This window comes from Chrysoperla carnea, chromosome 1, assembly GCF_905475395.1.
Source record: "Chrysoperla carnea chromosome 1, inChrCarn1.1, whole genome shotgun sequence".
NCBI lineage: Eukaryota > Metazoa > Arthropoda > Insecta > Neuroptera > Chrysopidae > Chrysoperla > Chrysoperla carnea.
Genome location: NC_058337.1, coordinates 12,064,198 through 12,081,914, shown reverse-complemented (window position 1 = coordinate 12,081,914; position 17,717 = coordinate 12,064,198). Strand labels below are relative to the sequence as shown.

The window sequence follows — 17,717 nt, the reverse complement described above, 5'->3', positions numbered from 1 at the left end:
ATGGTCATTGTGTTTTGACTATGATTCAATTATTACAGTATTTTGTAACAGTTTTGTCACCATATTATAATAATGTACGCAAAATTTTATCATAAATGCACTTTTGGTCACAATCATAAGATACTTATTCATCAATTTTTATTGATTACAAAATTTTAGCTTAAAAATGCGATTTTTTTTAATACGCTTATATCTCAAGAACGATAAGGTGAGGAAAAAAATCAAGAGACAAAATTTGTTAAAAATTGTTCAAAATATGATAAGTTTCAAATCAAATATTTGATCGAAACCACACAATAATCGTTAATTTCGACAATATAAAATCATCATTTTTTCATCAAGTTGTAGAAAAAAAATGTTCAGACCCAAAAAATGCTTAGAATAGCCGAAAATATAAGGTCTAATGCTTTTCTTATATTTCATGGTTTTCAGCAAAATTAGCCTGGACGAACTTCTAAACGAGCGCATGCTAAAAGGACACTTGTTAATCAATATAACTTTGTTCTACACACTCATACGAACATTTTGAGCCGGGTTCCATAAAAAATCATATTGATCAGAATTCTTTTAACAAATTGGTTTAGTAAACGCATGAAAACTTCGATTCAAAAAAAAAAAAATTATGTTAAAAAAATTGACACACTTTACGAAATGCAATACGCATTCATAAGAATTTGAATAGAAAAGCTGCGGTGGTTTATTTTGTGTTAAATTTAATTTGAAATTTCAATTCGTTTTCAAACAATTTTGCTGGAAACTTTTTAAAAAACCAGTCTGTATAAATTGCATGAATAAAATAAACTTTATGAAACATTCAACGGTTGGTTTTTACATTACATTTCAAAAGCTGCATCGCAAGTAAATCTAACAATTTAACTAAAATTCATTACTAATTACCGTTTGTCTAAGAAATATTAACTTTTTAAGAAATTACAACATACATGTATTCTGTTTTTAAGAAAATTATATCAAGTTTTGTTAGTTAACAAACAGTGTTAATTTTGTAACAAAATAAAAATTTGTTAGTTTTGTTAATTAAGTTAATAAAAAATTAATATCGACAGCTTATGCCAGAAGACGAACTGTAAAAAGACAATTTTTCAAGAGAAACGTTTGAAGTTTTACCAGCCCGAGAAAAACTGGGTTATATGTCAGGATATCTCCGATGATTTCTTTTGATAAAAAAGATGGTCAAACTGAGAGCATAATAGATCTAGTTCTATCCTTTTAGATGTACACTTGTTCATTCGTCTGTGTAGATCTACTAACGTGACAATTAATGTACAGTAGTTCATCTATGTACATTAGAGTACATCAACGTACATTAGTGTTGGCCTACATTTATATCAACAGAAGTATTATAGCAAATTTTTTGATATAAATGTTGACCAACATTAATGTATGCTTATGTGCGTTGATGTACACAGATGAACTAATGTACATTAATTGTGATGTAAGCAGATCTACACAGATAAACAAGTGTACATCTACTAAGATATAACTAGATCAATTATGATGTCAGTTTTACCTTTTTTTATCAAAAGAAATCATCGCAAATTTCCTGATATATAATCCAGTTCTTCCCGGGAGCTGTTAAATTGTGATTGTTTAAATACTCACACATTTTATAAGGGGGTACGATAATAATAATGAGGTATTTAAAGCCTTTCGAAACTAGCCGATATTGCTTAAATAATTGCAAGTTTTTTTGTTATAACCTCCTTGAACCGGTCCACAACTTTTATTATTATTTATTTGTAATTGGCTTATTGAGAATAGTATTCGCACGCATTTCATTCTTATTTATCTTTTGGTATAGTTTTAGATACGACCTTCAGGGTCGGGTATAAATGAATCGAGTGGTGTTCTCGGCAAGAAACCGTTATAAAAGTCGCCGAAAATCTGATGAATTTTCCAATTTTTTTTATTATATAAATATTTGAAAACTTGGTTAATTGTTAAGAATTAAAGCTCCCTGTTGTATATTATACACTGTGCATGAATGGATATTTCGATGAAGTTCATGAGAGTCTTTGCAATTTTGGACAGTATGCAGTAGGTTAAGAAATATGCTTCACGTGAGGAGAGTTTTTGCTTACGGAGCTGTTTGTTGCTAATTGAGTCAAACATAGTTGACGAAGAAGCTCTGTAGAAGCGTTTGCTAATTTAATTTAATAGGCAAAAGAAAATGCAGCACATGGAGCGGGCCGTATATGCTATTAGTTCGCTACTAAAATATATATATAATTATGCTCCAAGATTATCATTCTATATCTCTGTTAATATTTTAGCTATACTCGTAAAAGTTTGACTCCTTAATAAATAAAATGCACTATTAAAATATCTCAAAATCGTCAAATTTTGCATATTCGCCCTCCTGGCATGAAGCCATCGATATAAATAAAATTATATTAATGTTTGTGTTCTGAGTTAATTGGTAATTAATTGGCAATGTTAATGTTTTGAGTTAATTGGTAATTATAATCGTGACTAAGATTAAACTCGACCAATTACATTTTTATAATTTAGGCGAATATACACGGCTGCCTAACCGAATACGTTCTTGCAATTATTTTTGAAACAATCATTTAAACTATATTCATGTAGGTTTTATATTTTTACACTTTTGTTATTCATATTTTGTATTTTACAACAGGAATAATATAATTTCTAACATAAAGTTGATTTATTTTTAAGTAACAAAATATTTTACCTTAAATACAAATTATTATGTTTTAGCTTAATAAAATCAGAATCTTATTTTTGTTTATTAGAAATGTTAAAAGCTTTTATAAAATAAGATAGAACAAAAAGTTTTCTTTTTTCAGTAATCGTGAATTCGAAATAACTTTCCGAAAGGAACGGAAGATTGCGATCATTCCTTACTCCATATGACTCCATTACTCCAGCGGGAAGTTATACTGTAATATAATTTCCCGCTGCATTTTCTTTCCTATAGTGTGCCAAATTACGTTCTTTACTACAGGAGTGGCAATGAAATAAATTGTCTAATATATTTGCGCCTGAAGGAAAATTTTGCCTAAGTATTAATTTTGGAGGGATTATATAATAAACATGAAATAATAATAATAATAATATTGCCTAAAAATCCAAAGATTGGGCAAAGGCCTCTTGCATCAGACGCCATTGTTTTCTATTCAGAGCTTGTCTCGCCTTCTTACTACCTGCAAAATCATTAAGTTCGTCGCGCCAGTGTGTCAATGGACGACCCTTACTTCGGCATCGATCAAATCGGTTTATCCTGAGTTTTTGTAAGAATTTCAGTACAGCATATTTTATATACAGAGATTGAGCCCCGAAAAACTGCTGTACCATAGTCCTTCGACCAAGACAAAAGTGTCCTTTTTCGAAAAAATGCGATATTTCGAAAAATTTTCAATTTAAGTTTTTGCATATGACGTCAACTTTTTTTTAATCGCAAGAAAATCATTTTTTAGACTTTTGCGAATTTTTCCGTTTAACTTAGCCATTGATTAGCCGTAAACAAAAAACGCTATGTTTCTTGGCTTGTTTGCTTCTATAACAACGTATTTTTTGTTTTCTGATAGCAATTTTGTCAAATTTACCATTAGGCTTCCGTAGATTAATTAAATTAATATTTCATTCTGGGTGTACACTTTTAATTAGATCAACAAGATATTTTATTGTGATGTATTCTAAATTTCGATTTAGTACTACACTGTTATATCTCATCTAATTGTGCATCTCCTTGTGTACAATTAATTTAGGTTATTAAAAAAAAAACTATATATAGTTAAAAATTGTTTATAATTATTGAATTTTCAGAGATGTTGTGAGTAAACTAATATCAGCGAAAGTTGAATTTGCTTCAGCATTTCAATGGCAATCCCAACTTCGTCATCGTTGGGATGAGATTGAAAAAGATTGCTTTGCAAATATCTGTGATGCGCAATTTGCTTACTCACATGAATATCTAGGAAATACTCCACGTTTGGTCATCACGCCTCTGACAGATCGTTGCTATATCACTTTAACGCAGGTGATAAACAGAAAGTATATTTTTGTAAAATATTAACTCGTATAATTCAATATTATTTTAGTCGCTTCATTTAATAATGGGTGGAGGACCAGCTGGGCCTGCTGGTACTGGTAAAACTGAGACTACAAAAGATCTAGGAAGAGCACTTGGTATTATGGTATATGTATTTAATTGCTCTGAACAAATGGATTATCAGGTTAATAATTAAATTAAACACTTGAAATTTTTGAAGAATTGATCTAATAGTACTTGAAGCTGATTTTCAGAAATGTTACCTCTACATTTTTTCTATATCGCTAAGTGCGGATTTTTAATTATAGAAAAAAATGCAAATGCAATTAACGCGTACCCTAAAATGGGGGCATCTAAAAACGGCCAATGGTATGAAATCGATGTTTACCAAAATTCCTACCTAATAAGTAGAAGTTTCAAATATTTAATTTTAAAGTGTGAGATATAAAAAAGCATGTCTTGATGAAATTATATTTGTAAATTTATTTTCTTCTAATAAAATTTTTCTTCAATTTTGATTATTGCAGATTGTTCAATTTTCTGAAAAATAATCTTGAAATTCTAAATTAAGTATGGTAGTATCAAATTTTGATCTACGTTATGTACCGATTTTGTGGGAAGTTGACGGATTGGTCATAAAATATTCGTGACTAACTTTACTTCAGAATCTATATCCTTAAAAAGGACAATTGTTCAAAAATTCATGCTAAGAGATTATGGGATCACCGATCACGATTTTGATTAAAAAATTGGAAAATTCAAAATGGCGGATACAGTATCGCAGACTATTAAATGAAAATTGTTGTGCTGTATGTGGCTTCTGATTTCAATTTTGTAATGCAACATGGGGCCTTTTTTAACGAAAGTGAACTAAAATTGGTATTCGGGAGTTATAAAAGCCTGATATGATAATTTTACCAAATATGTTATACTCGTATATGGTCAGTCGGCATAGGACAGAATGTCTCAACATAACAGAGCCGACAATATATTATTCTCCTATCCTCCAACGATCGGCGACCATGATGCGCATGCTTGTAATTCTCTAAATAACAGTAGCAGATGCGCATAACAGGTTTAGTCACTCGGAGGATAGAGAACACTGATATGTGACTTACGCAAAAAATGCAAAGGACCTTTTTTGTAAAGAATTTTATTATCTATAAAAATTCTCTCGGCACTTTTTTGACAAAAAAAATTATGTAGCAGTTATTGCAAAAAACAAACTCCCCCTTTACACCAAGATGGTGGCCTTTCCCCAGGGGTTGCATCTAGCCTTTTCAAATTTGAACTTATCTTTGACCACCCTAACCGTAACCGTCGTTACGTCGGACTTTCCTTCAAAAAATGCGATTTACTAAGTAGCATTTCGGCTAAAATTTCTGTAATACAGCGTTAAATAAAAATATATTCTGGTGATAAAAAACATTTGTTCCTAAATTTTTTAAATTTCATATAAGATAAAATAAATTTGCTATTTCATCGATGTGGTTGTCTATATTGAATTCACCATTTTTCCAGTTTTGACATTGTAATATGATTTGAAAATTATTTACTCTCGAGTAAAAATTTATGCCTACTTCCGTTTCTTATTTTCGTTAAAATATCCATATGAAAATCACATTTTGAAATCATCCAATTTTTGCATAAAAATCGTTATCAGCGACCTTTTAATTTTCGTTTAAAATTGAAACTTTTCTTTAAAAGTCTGCGAAATGTTTACTATTTTTAAAACACTAATTTTGCTTAAACAATCGGGCACGCTACCTTTAATCACACTGTCTAAAAATATATATTTAAATCTATAGTTATTAATGAGTATTTAACTCCTGAACCAAAAAAAGAGATGTTATAAGTTTGACCGCTATGTGTGTGTCTGTGTGTATCTGTCTATCTGTAGCATGGTAGCGCCTAAACATGAACCGATTATGTTTATTTTTTTGTTTCGTTGGAAAGGCAATTTAATGGAGATTGTTCTTAGCTATGTTTCAAGTGCCAGTTTAGGGTTCCGTACTTGGGAAAACTAAAAAATATGCGATTATTCTCAAAATGGGTTCAGTTTGTAGAAGGATCTAAGGAAAAGGTAATTTAATGGAGAGTGTTATTAGATATGTTTCTAGGGCAAGTTTAGGGTTCCGAACCCGAAAAATTTATCGGAGGTTTTTTAAATCTTGTAAATTTAACTAGTGATTTTTTAAGATCAAAATTATGTTGATTCGTCAACTTCCCATAAAATCGGTAAAATTGATTTATTTTAATCTACACATCTACACATCTAAATCATGTTTATTAAATTTCGATTTTTTTGCCTTAATTTCCTAAATCAATTTTTGTATTATGGCTTAATAGTTTTCGTGGAGTACACAAAAATTTGCTAGAACATCGACAAACGGCCATTTTTTTATGTCTTCTCCTTTTACTAATGTAAAGTTATTAGAAGCTCTAGAGGTAACATTTCAACAATATAATTGGATCAAATCTTACATTATTTGTTTATTAAGTTACTTATTTTCCTAAAATTTTAATTTAGTCATGTGGAAATATATATAAAGGTTTAGCCCAGACTGGGGCATGGGGTTGTTTTGATGAGTTCAATCGAATTACAGTCGAAGTATTGTCTGTGGTTGCTGTTCAAGTGAAATCTGTACAAGATGCAATCAGAGACAAAAAGAAAATATTTAATTTCATGGGAGAGCATATTGCATTAGTACCGTCTGTAGGAATATTTATAACGATGAATCCTGGCTATGCTGGTAGAACTGAATTGCCAGAAAATTTAAAAGCATTATTTAGGTGAACCTGCTTCTTAAAAATAGTTTTTAATTTCAAATAATAAAGTTTATTTCCATTTTATTTTTAGACCATGTGCAATGGTTGTTCCAGATTTTGAACTAATTTGTGAGATTATGTTGGTAGCAGAGGGCTTTCAAGAAGCTAGAATTCTAGCCAGAAAATTTATTACATTATACACACTTTGCAAGGAACTTCTATCAAAGCAAGACCATTACGATTGGGGTTTACGTGCAATAAAATCTGTTTTAGTGGTTGCTGGGTCGCTAAAGGTAGATTAAGAACAAATCTTGTTGATTGGTTGCTCATCAATATGTGGTATAATTTATGTAATTTTTCGGGACATAATTGTGCTTAGCCTACCAAGTTTTTCCGCTACCAAAATATTTGCAAGTGTGCGTTCTCTTTATCTTATTGAAAGAAAACCAGAAAGCGTGTCTAAAATCCAGAAATTTGAAATTTCTGTTTGTAGGTTGACAAATGGATGGAAAATTGAATTAGTTATTAGTTAGGAAAATTAGTTATTCAATGATCTCCTTATAAGATCAACTAAGTGAAGGTACATTTAGTTATTTGGCAGCCATGTAAAATATTTAAAATGCCAAGTAATTTTCCTAGTTGTATTTGTTTGATAGTGTCCCCGAATGCTGTGCAAAACGGCAGATCACTACGATTTTGTTATGTCGACAGCTCTGAAGTTCAATTTAATTAATCTTTGAATGATGTGTTTAAATTTATCAATAACAGCATGTATTCTTGGGCGGCCAATTATTGGGTTTGGTCTATTGAACTGAAACAAAACCATTTATTTAGAGAGGTGACCACGAACGGCCTGAAGAAGAGGTATTAATGCGAGCCTTACGCGATTTTAACATACCGAAAATAGTAACTGATGATATGCTGGTATTTATGGGTTTAATTGGTGATTTATTTCCAGCATTAGAGGTGCCTAGAAAACGCGATTTGGATTTTGAAAAAACCGTGAAACAGGCCACTATCGATTTATTATTACAACCCGAAGACAACTTTATTTTAAAAGTTGTACAGTTAGAAGAACTTTTAGAAGTAAGGCATTCGGTTTTTATTGTTGGTAGTGCTGGCACCGGTAAAACAGAAGTATGGAAAGTATTATTCAAAACTTATCAAAATTTACGTAGAAAGCCTGTGTTTAATGATTTAAATCCAAAAGCGGTAACGAACGATGAATTGTTTGGAATCATTAATCCTGCAACTCGCGAATGGAAAGATGGTTTACTGTCAGTATTGATGAGAGATCAAAGTAACTTAAGTGGCGATAGTCCAAAATGGATTATTTTAGATGGTGACATAGATCCAATGTGGATTGAGTCATTGAATACAGTTATGGATGATAATAAAGTATTAACTTTAGCTAGTAATGAGAGAATAGCACTTACATCAGCCATGCGATTAATTTTTGAAATTTCAAATTTACGAACTGCAACTCCTGCTACTGTTTCGCGTGCAGGCATTCTGTATATTAATCCTCAAGATCTCGGATGGAATCCATTTGTTACAAGTTGGGTTGAAACACGTACAAATCAACATGAAAAATCAAATTTGGTAATGTTATTTGATAAATATATTCCTGCATGTCTTGAAGCAATTCGAACGCGTTTTAAAAAAATAACGCCAATTGCAGAAATGGCACATGTTCACATGCTGTGCCATTTATTAGAATGTTTACTTACCGATGAAAATACTCCAGGCGATTGTTCGAAGGATTGGTACGAGTTGTATTTCGTATTTGCTTGTGTGTGGGCATTTGGTTCGGCAATGTTCCAAGAACAGTCTGTAGATTATCGCGTTGAATATACCAAATGGTGGATAAATGAATTTAAATCTGTTAAATTTCCATCCGAAGGGACAGTTTTTGACTATTATATAGATACCGAAACGAAAGCATTCACACCATGGACAGAAAAATTACCTAAATTTGAATTAGATTCTGATATGCCTTTACAAGCCGTATTAGTTCATACTTCCGAATCAATACGTATCCGTTACTTTTTGGATTTACTTATGGAGAAGAAACATCCAGTTATGTTAGTTGGTATAGCTGGTTGTGGAAAAACGGTTTTAGTTAATGAAAAATTAAACAATTTATCTGAAAATTATGCTGTCTCAAATATACCTTTTAATTTTTACACAACATCAGAAATGTTACAAAAGATAATGGAAAAAAGTTTGGAAAAGAAAGCTGGTCGAAATTATGGTCCACCTGGGAATAAAAGTTTGATATATTTTATAGATGATATGAATATGCCAGAAGTAATGCAATAAGCAATATATTATTTGAAGGGATGTGCGAATATAGTATTCGAATCGATAAGAAATTTTCCCAGTAGACAAATTTCAAGTAATTAATTAACACCAGCTTTTACCCGCGGCTGTGCCACGTATTTGTCCTTAAATAACCTTGGTTGGCCATAAATTGTATCTCCTTCATCCTATTTGATGAAATGTCAAAACAATCAATAAATTTTTTTAAATATTTCGAAAAAAATATATCTTTATAAATTATAGCACATATGTTATTCTGATGTATGAGACATATAAGTGTCGCGATATAATTTTATGATAAAACTTTTGACCTTTGACCCCGCGTAAATTTTTTTTCATGTTTCGGATTGATGAGGATTTTTTAGATTTCATTTATTATGATGGTGTTTTGAATAATCCTACCAAATATTAGCCGGATGCGAATTTTTGTACCTTCACTCATATTTTTTTATTTAATTTGACTGGCTAATAATAAACTCTGACAAAAACTAATAATTTTAAAAAAAAAATTTTTTTTTTTAAAACTTGATTTATTCGGAAACAAATTTAAATATTCGCACACACCTAAATATTTTCTAAAATTTTATGATATGTTAACTTGAATTTACTTCCAGGTTGATTATTATGGAACCGTACAACCACATACAATAATTCGTCAGCATTTAGATTATTCTCACTGGTATGATCGAAATAAATTATCATTAAAAGACATTCATAACTGTCAATATGTATCGTGTATGAATCCAACTTCTGGCTCTTTCACCATCAATCCACGTTTACAACGGCATTTTAGTGTATTTGCAGTTAGTTTTCCAGGATCGGATTCATTAAGTCTTATATATCATTCAATATTATCACAACATTTCATAAATGCCGAACAACGTTTTGCACATATTGTCACAAAATTAAGTCTAAATGTTGTCCAAGCTTCACTTGGTCTACATACTAAAGTTTCTACGATATATCTTCCGACATCAATTAAGTTTCACTATGTTTTTAACTTAAGAGATTTATCGAATATATTTCAGGTACGTTCCATACAAAAACGGTTTTTAACAATTATAAATATTTTTTTTTTGACCGTTGTTACTTATACGCCAGTCAAATTTAGTACAATAAGCAAACCTAGAATTGTTTGATTCTTACGAAAAAATTGTATTCTGGGTATATTAACTTGTGCCTTTTTACATTGGCTTCAGAAAGTTATCTTAAAAAAGTCTATATGGTTTAAAGTGCAACTTTTTAGTTTTAACCACCGATCCATTGGAGTGAAGGGTGTTTATATTGTAAAGTAAATCAGATAACTTTTAAAATATTTTAAAAGGGTCAAAATTGTAAATTAACCGGAAATTTAAGATATTTTTGTTAATAAACTCTTTTATGCACCTCCCCCTCCCTTTTGGGGGTCTGAAAGACTTTCGAACCGTAATAGCATATATGAAAACTTATACTTCCTTCTTTAGAATTCTATTGCTCAAAAATTTCAATCACCTCTTGCCGCTTGTGCTGTTTTTCGACATGTTTTAAAACCGAAAAGAGGGATAGTGATTAAATTTTTTTGCAAACAATATACAAGCGAAGAAGGCAGTTTAAGTTTTCGACTGATATGAGAAAATTTCGGTGCAATGATTATTTCAGAAGATAAAGAATTTTAATTCCAAAAGTTTCAATTTTGCTTGAAATGCTAATATGTTGGCCTAAAAAGGTCTCACGGAAAGTTTTAATATATCATTTTTAAGAAAAATAAAAAAACTTTCAAGTGTTCCTATTAGTAGATATGTGGTAAAATAATTTTTAAAATCTTGGTACGCTTCTAATCTTTATATAAAATTAAGGGATAGCATTTTTCACTCTTTCTACCGAAAGTCTAGTTTTCAAATGAGCCCCTGCGGTTCCAAATTTGATGATTTTTCGCAGAGAGATACAGCTTTTGATGAGTATACAGTACATATAAAAAAATTTTAATCATACTAACGCATGTTTTAGGGTCTACTTTTCAGTACGAATGAATGTTTGACAAATCCAAGTGACATGGTTCGACTATGGCTACATGAAACTCAACGAGTTTATGGTGATAAATTTACAGATGAGAAAGATATAGATAATTTCTTGAAAATGCAAACTGATATTGTTAAAAAAAGTTTTGATGTTAGTTTTATTTGATTAAATTTTATACAGGGTGGGCATACCTGATACCATTTTTAGTAACTTCCCAGTATAGGAAGTTATTGTAATGGGTACGATTTTCGAAATCGAAATTTTCAACATATCTTTACGTTTCATGGTTAAGACAAGGCTTTAACACCAATTTAGAGAAGAAGTATGTGTTTGTGTGTGTGTGTGTGTGTGTGTGTGTGTGTGTACGTCGTATGTATCTCAGTGTCACAAAAAATGCTCGGATTACATATAGTAAAAATTCCTTTTCTGTATTTTTTACGACAAAAGAAAGATTTAAGTAGTATAAAGGCATCTCTCTTAGGTCTTTAGATTATTTAATTCGTGATAATTTGAAGTTATTCCAAAATATATTTTGTAGGAATTGGATGAAGGAGTGATATTTGAAAAACCCAATATATATTGTCATTTTGCTGGAGGTATTGGTGAACCGAAATATATGCCAATTACAAAATGGGAAACATTGAATAAATTATTGCAAGAAGCATTAATAAGTTATAATGATTTAGTTGCAGCTATGAATTTAGTACTATTTGAAGATGCAATGATGCATATTTGCCGAATAAATCGAATTTTGGAATCGCCAAGAGGTAGTGCTCTATTAGTTGGAGTTGGAGGTAGTGGAAAACAGTCATTATCTCGAGTAGCAGCATTTATTTCTAGTTTGGAAGTATTCCAAATACAATTGAAAAAGGGATATGGTGTAAATGATTTAAAACATGAATTAAATGGATTATATTTGAAATCAGGTTTAAAGAATGTTGGAATTATGTTTTTAATGACCGATGCGCAAGTTCCAAACGAACAATTTTTAGTATTAATTAATGACATGTTATCAACTGGTGAGGTTTCAGACATGTTTCCAGACGATGAAGTCGAAAATATTATTGCAGGCGTACGCAATGAAGTAAGTTGAATGTCAAAATACAGTCGGTCCCAGAAGCCCCTATCCAGTCTTTAATTAGAGAGAATTGTGGATTAAGTTAGATATAAAAAAACTGAATGTTTTCTGAGGTCCTATAAATGATATTAGTGAATTTTGGGGTTATTTTGCGATTTATAATACAAAATAATCATGATTTTTTGTCAAAAACATTCGCAAAACATTTGCATCGTTTTTTTGCGAATGCGAATGTTAAAAATTTTTTGATTATTCGCGAATGATTCTAGAATGATTGTTATACTTTTAAGACAAAAAATTACAAAAGAAAAGATTGAGTGCAATATACTTTCATGTACAGATTTCAGGTTTTTCAGATATTGCCTCACTCTTTAACTTACGAAAAATGTTTTCTAATTAAATAGTTTTTTATAATGAACAACTGTACAATTTAAAGTGGTCTTCTGCATTATTATCATTTACGAACCTGAATTGGCTTTTACCTGACTCTGAACTTCGAAGTCACCATTAAGATCACCTTAAGATGTCCGCGTTTGAACCTTACAACTTTTATATAAAATATGTTTTTAAATCCAAATTACTCTATAAAATTTTAATCATTGTATAGACTTCTGAGACTGGCTTTATTTCACCAAATCATAATTATAATTTAAAATATTTTTAAAATCAGGTTAAGAGTGCTGGTTTGGTAGATACCCGAGAGATATGCTGGAAATTTTTTATTGACCGTGTTCGTAGTCAATTAAAAGTTGTCTTATGTTTTTCACCAGTGGGATCCACTTTAAGAGTACGTTCGCGGAAATTTCCAGCAATTATAAATTGTACTTCAATAAATTGGTTCCATGAGTGGCCGCAAGAGGCTTTGATTTCGGTTGCAACACAATTTTTAACTAATTTAGAAGAGCTACCGGTAATATTGAAGATAAAGTTTGCAAATTTCTCTAATCACCAAAACTTAATTATAAAATGTAATTATTTTTTAAGGATCCTCTTAGGGAGTCTATAGCTCGTTTTATGGCCTTTGCTCACACTTCAGTTAATACCATGTCAAAACAATATTTGCAAAGTGAACGGCGTTATAATTATACCACCCCCAAATCATATCTCGAACAAATTAGTTTGTATGCTAAATTATTAAAACAAAAAGCGTCTGACTTACAAGGAAAAATTTTACGATTAGAAAACGGTTTAGAGAAATTACGTTCAACAGCTTCTCAAGTTGATGATCTAAAAGAAAAATTAGCTGTTCAAGAAGTTGAATTGCAAAAGAAAAATGAAGCAGCTGATGCTTTAATTGAAATTGTTGGCGTTGAAACCGAAAAAGTTCAGTCTGAAAAAGCTTTAGGTATGAATTGAAAACCCATGAAAAGTAAATAATTGATAGTTTTTATTTATTTTATTTACAGCCGACGAAGAAGAGGATAAAGTTGGGATAATTGCCGAAGAAGTAAGCAAAAAGCAGAAAGATTGTGAAGCAGATTTAGTTAAAGCAGAACCAGCGTTATTTGCCGCTCAAGAGGCTTTGAATACATTGAATAAGGGAAATCTAACAGAATTAAAATCATTTGGTTCTCCACCAGGAGCTGTTACTAATGTTACATCTGCTGTTATGGTATTATTAGCTCCGGCTGGTAAAATTCCAAAAGACCGAAGCTGGAAAGCAGCCAAAGTTGTCATGGCTAAGGTTGATGTATTTTTGGACGCCCTTATTAATTACGACAAGGAAAATATCCATCCAGAAATTATAAAAGCAATCCAACCATATTTAAAAGATCCAGAATTTCAACCGGATTTTGTAAGAACAAAATCTGGGGCGGCTGCTGGTTTATGTGCTTGGGTTATTAATATTATACGATTTTATGAAGTGTTTTGTGATGTAGAACCTAAAAGGAAAGCGTTGCACGCTGCAAATATGGAGTTAGCTGCAGCTCAAGATAAGTTAGCTGGCATAAAACGAAAAGTGGCTGTAAGTATACTGAGTAGTCTGGTAGTATACCAGTTAATTTTATGCTAATTTTATTGTTTTGTTTCATTAGTCTCTGGAAGAACAACTCTCAAAACTTACAGCTGATTTCGAAAAAGCAACCACAGAAAAGATGTTATGTCAACAAGAGGCTGATGCTACAACGGCAACTATTCAATTAGCTAATAGATTAGTTGGAGGTTTAGCTAGTGAAAATGTTCGTTGGGCTGAAGCTGTTAACAAGTAATATTTCAATGTGCTTTATTTAACAATTAATATTACACTAGCTGCACCCCATGCTGTTACCCACAGTTAAAATTTTAAATTAAAAGAATTTTATCGTCACTGTGTAAATTATAATCAAGCCTTCTTGAGCGCTAAAAATCTATTTCATGAACTTTTACAAAACCCTTTAAAAAACACGGTTAATGTATGCTATCCCATAAGAACAGAACCGTGCATTTTTCCGGGATAAAAATTAGCCTATGTCATTTTCTGACCCCAAAACTATCTATGCAAAAAATTATGTCAATACTCTGCTCTATGAAAAACAAGAACAAATCTCACGGAACCATACATTTTACCGTGATAAAAAGAAGCCCATGTGCGATTCCAAACTATAATCCATCACTGTGCCAAATTTCATCCAAATTCGTTCGGTAGTTTTGCGTGAAAAAGTAACAAACATCCATCCATCCAAACTTTCTCGATTATAATAAATATCAGATTATTATTCAATTTTACAGTTATAATCAACAAGGAAAGACTCTTCCAGGTGATGTTTTACTAGTTACTGCATTCATTTCGTATGTGGGTTGTTTTACTAAACAATATCGACTTGATTTACAAATTAAAATGTGGCTTCCAAATATAAAAACTGCTGATGTAAGTATTCTTAATTGTTTATACGTAAGAAAATATGTGTTAACAAGTAGCATTTCTAACATTTAAAAAAACCGGATTTAAAAAAATTCGGTAAACATAAAAACGTTTCGGATAAAATATATATTTTTTTTATGTATTTAATACGAAACGACGATAAAAATGGGAATTTCCAGTTGAAATTTTGAAGTGGACTTTCACGGGGCCTTCTATGATCATTTCAAGGTCACAAATATATGCACATTAAATATATTTTTTAACCCTTGAAACTTTTATTTGAAATGAAAAAAAATGCTGGAAAAGTCTTGAGACAGTCGCGTTACTTTTTTTTACATGGTATACGTTTGTGACATTTAGATGGTCCCAAGTTTGTAACACTTAGAAATATTTATGGTACAAACAAAGGGCGTGTGAACATAATAACTTAAAACTGAAGAAAATGAAATTTGACTTTGAGTTCGTAAACGAGCAACATACATCAAATGGATCATGGGTTCATTGGTTTTGTAAATCGTACGAGATAAAACAAAAGTTTAATAAAAAATAGTTCTTTGCAAAAAAATTAACAACTTTTGTTTAAAATATTATTTCATAAATATCAATGTTTTCTCGTGAGCAAATTATATTTCGTAAACTGCGTAGAAATGTGACCTCATAGAAATGAGTACACATTTCATGTAGGAAAGTAATTGACGAAAATATAGGGTTTATTAAAATACCCAAAGTCTGCCGGCCACTGGTTCCTAGACTAATCCTGTTTTCGAATATTTCAGCCACCAGTTCCAATTACAGAAGATCTGGATCCATTATGTTTACTGACAGATGAAACTACTATTGCAATGTGGCAAAATGAAGGTTTACCAAGTGATCGAATGTCCACTGAAAATGCTACGATTTTAACAAATTCTGATCGTTGGCCTTTAATGATAGATCCTCAGGTAAATTCACGTAGGTAATATTAAATAAAAAAAACCATAATCATAAAAGCTATTCTTTTTTATTAGCTTCAAGGTGTGAAATGGATTAAACAAAAATATGGAGAAGAATTGAAAGTTATTCGGCTTGGACAAAAAGGTTACTTAGATACAATTGAGAAAGCCATTACAAGTGGGAAAACTGTACTAATAGAAAATATCGATGAAAATGTTGATCCTGTATTAGATTCGTTATTAGGAAGATATTTAATTAAAAAGGGAAAGTAAGTGTTGCTATTGTATGAAATTTTATCTGTCTGTGGACAGGCAGTAAGCAGGACTTAATTTATTTTCTTCAAATTACTGTATTCTTATAATACTCCTGCGATTTTTATTACGACTAATACGAAATTAGTCATTCTGGTAGATCGAAACAGTAATATCGATGGAGTATCACTTAAAGATAATCGATTTTTGATTCCTAATTAACAAAAAAATAAGTGAAAACAAACAATTGACTGAGTTAATTGTTGAAATACCATGCATAGTCAGTGTTGATTTCTTTATCACATAACACATACAAACATGTGTCACATACATAACTGACAATCAAGTATAGTACATATTATAAAATTTCCGCCTAATTGGCGCCTTCACGGGTAAATAGTGATGTTTACGAAAAAATGTTTCAAACAAAAGTTATTTAATTTTTGATAAGGAACATTTTTTACATTTAAACTTTTGTTCTATCTCTAACGGTTTACAAGATGGGTCCTAGGGACCCAAGACCCAATTGACCCATGATGCTCATTTACGAACTTGACCTCACTTTTTACGTCCTGAGTACGCTGTAAATTTCAGCTCGATATATTTTTTCGTTTTTGAGTTATCGTGTCCACAGACGGACGGACGGACAACCGGAAATGGATTAATTAGGTGATTCTATGAACAACTATACCAAAAATTTTTTCGTAGCATCAATATTTTTAAGCGGTACAAACTTGGGACGAAACTTAATATACTATGTATATTTCATATATACATGGTATAATAAAAAGAATAGATTTTATTTGTTTAAGATATCAGTTGAAAATTTCGACAAATACAGTGGAGCCCCGGTAATCCGGCCCCTGGCTAATTCGGCGCCCCCCCCGTAATTCGATTGTTGTTTTTTTTATTGAAGTATGATTTGTACTTCAGAGTATAACATATAAAATTTTATCATTGGATTTGTGATTTGTCAGATTACAAGTTACTATTTAAAAAAAATTCAGGAATAATATGAGAAATCGATAGACCGACACTGCCCTGCAAAACGTTTGCCGGATTACCGGGGGGTGCACTGTAATAGCTTTATGTCATTAAGGGAATGTAATAAACGAGAGTTATGTATGAATGGGCCGCATTTTCGAGTCCATTGCTGTTCTAAGGCATATCGTTGATTTTTAACCACTTATTGAGCCTGACAGTTATTGCGTTGTAGTTTAAAACGAGTATCTTTATATTCTATACCTAATTTAATTTCGCCTTTATTAGTGATGTGGCCCAGAAATTTTTGTTAGCATACATTTTTTAAGAAATTAAGTTTTAAACTATACACAACCAAAGTGGAAAATTTTTTTAACAAAAAAATTTACCATAGTTTCAAACAACTGTATCCTTACGAAAAATCATCGAATTTCGAATCGCAATTGCTTGTTTGGAAACTTGCACTTTCTAGTTTTGGAATCAATTGCTCAAAAATTTGTATCCGCCCTT

At 31.2% G+C, this 17,717-nt stretch overlaps 1 protein-coding gene across 1 annotated transcript in view; it reads left to right on the top strand.

Moving 5' to 3' along the window:
* The window catches only part of LOC123290746 (dynein beta chain, ciliary), a 56,104-nt gene that overhangs the window by 27,673 nt on the left and 10,714 nt on the right, over window positions 1–17,717 (top strand). Inside the window, exons 20-34 of the mRNA XM_044871042.1 lie at window positions 3,808–4,021; window positions 4,083–4,217; window positions 6,564–6,826; window positions 6,894–7,095; window positions 7,637–9,112; window positions 9,739–10,152; window positions 11,111–11,272; window positions 11,661–12,206; window positions 12,871–13,110; window positions 13,185–13,545; window positions 13,607–14,166; window positions 14,237–14,406; window positions 14,910–15,048; window positions 15,819–15,983; window positions 16,050–16,243. Coding sequence (XP_044726977.1) covers window positions 3,808–4,021; window positions 4,083–4,217; window positions 6,564–6,826; window positions 6,894–7,095; window positions 7,637–9,112; window positions 9,739–10,152; window positions 11,111–11,272; window positions 11,661–12,206; window positions 12,871–13,110; window positions 13,185–13,545; window positions 13,607–14,166; window positions 14,237–14,406; window positions 14,910–15,048; window positions 15,819–15,983; window positions 16,050–16,243 — 5,241 coding nt within the window. The remainder of the gene's footprint in view (window positions 1–3,807; window positions 4,022–4,082; window positions 4,218–6,563; window positions 6,827–6,893; window positions 7,096–7,636; window positions 9,113–9,738; window positions 10,153–11,110; window positions 11,273–11,660; window positions 12,207–12,870; window positions 13,111–13,184; window positions 13,546–13,606; window positions 14,167–14,236; window positions 14,407–14,909; window positions 15,049–15,818; window positions 15,984–16,049; window positions 16,244–17,717) is intronic.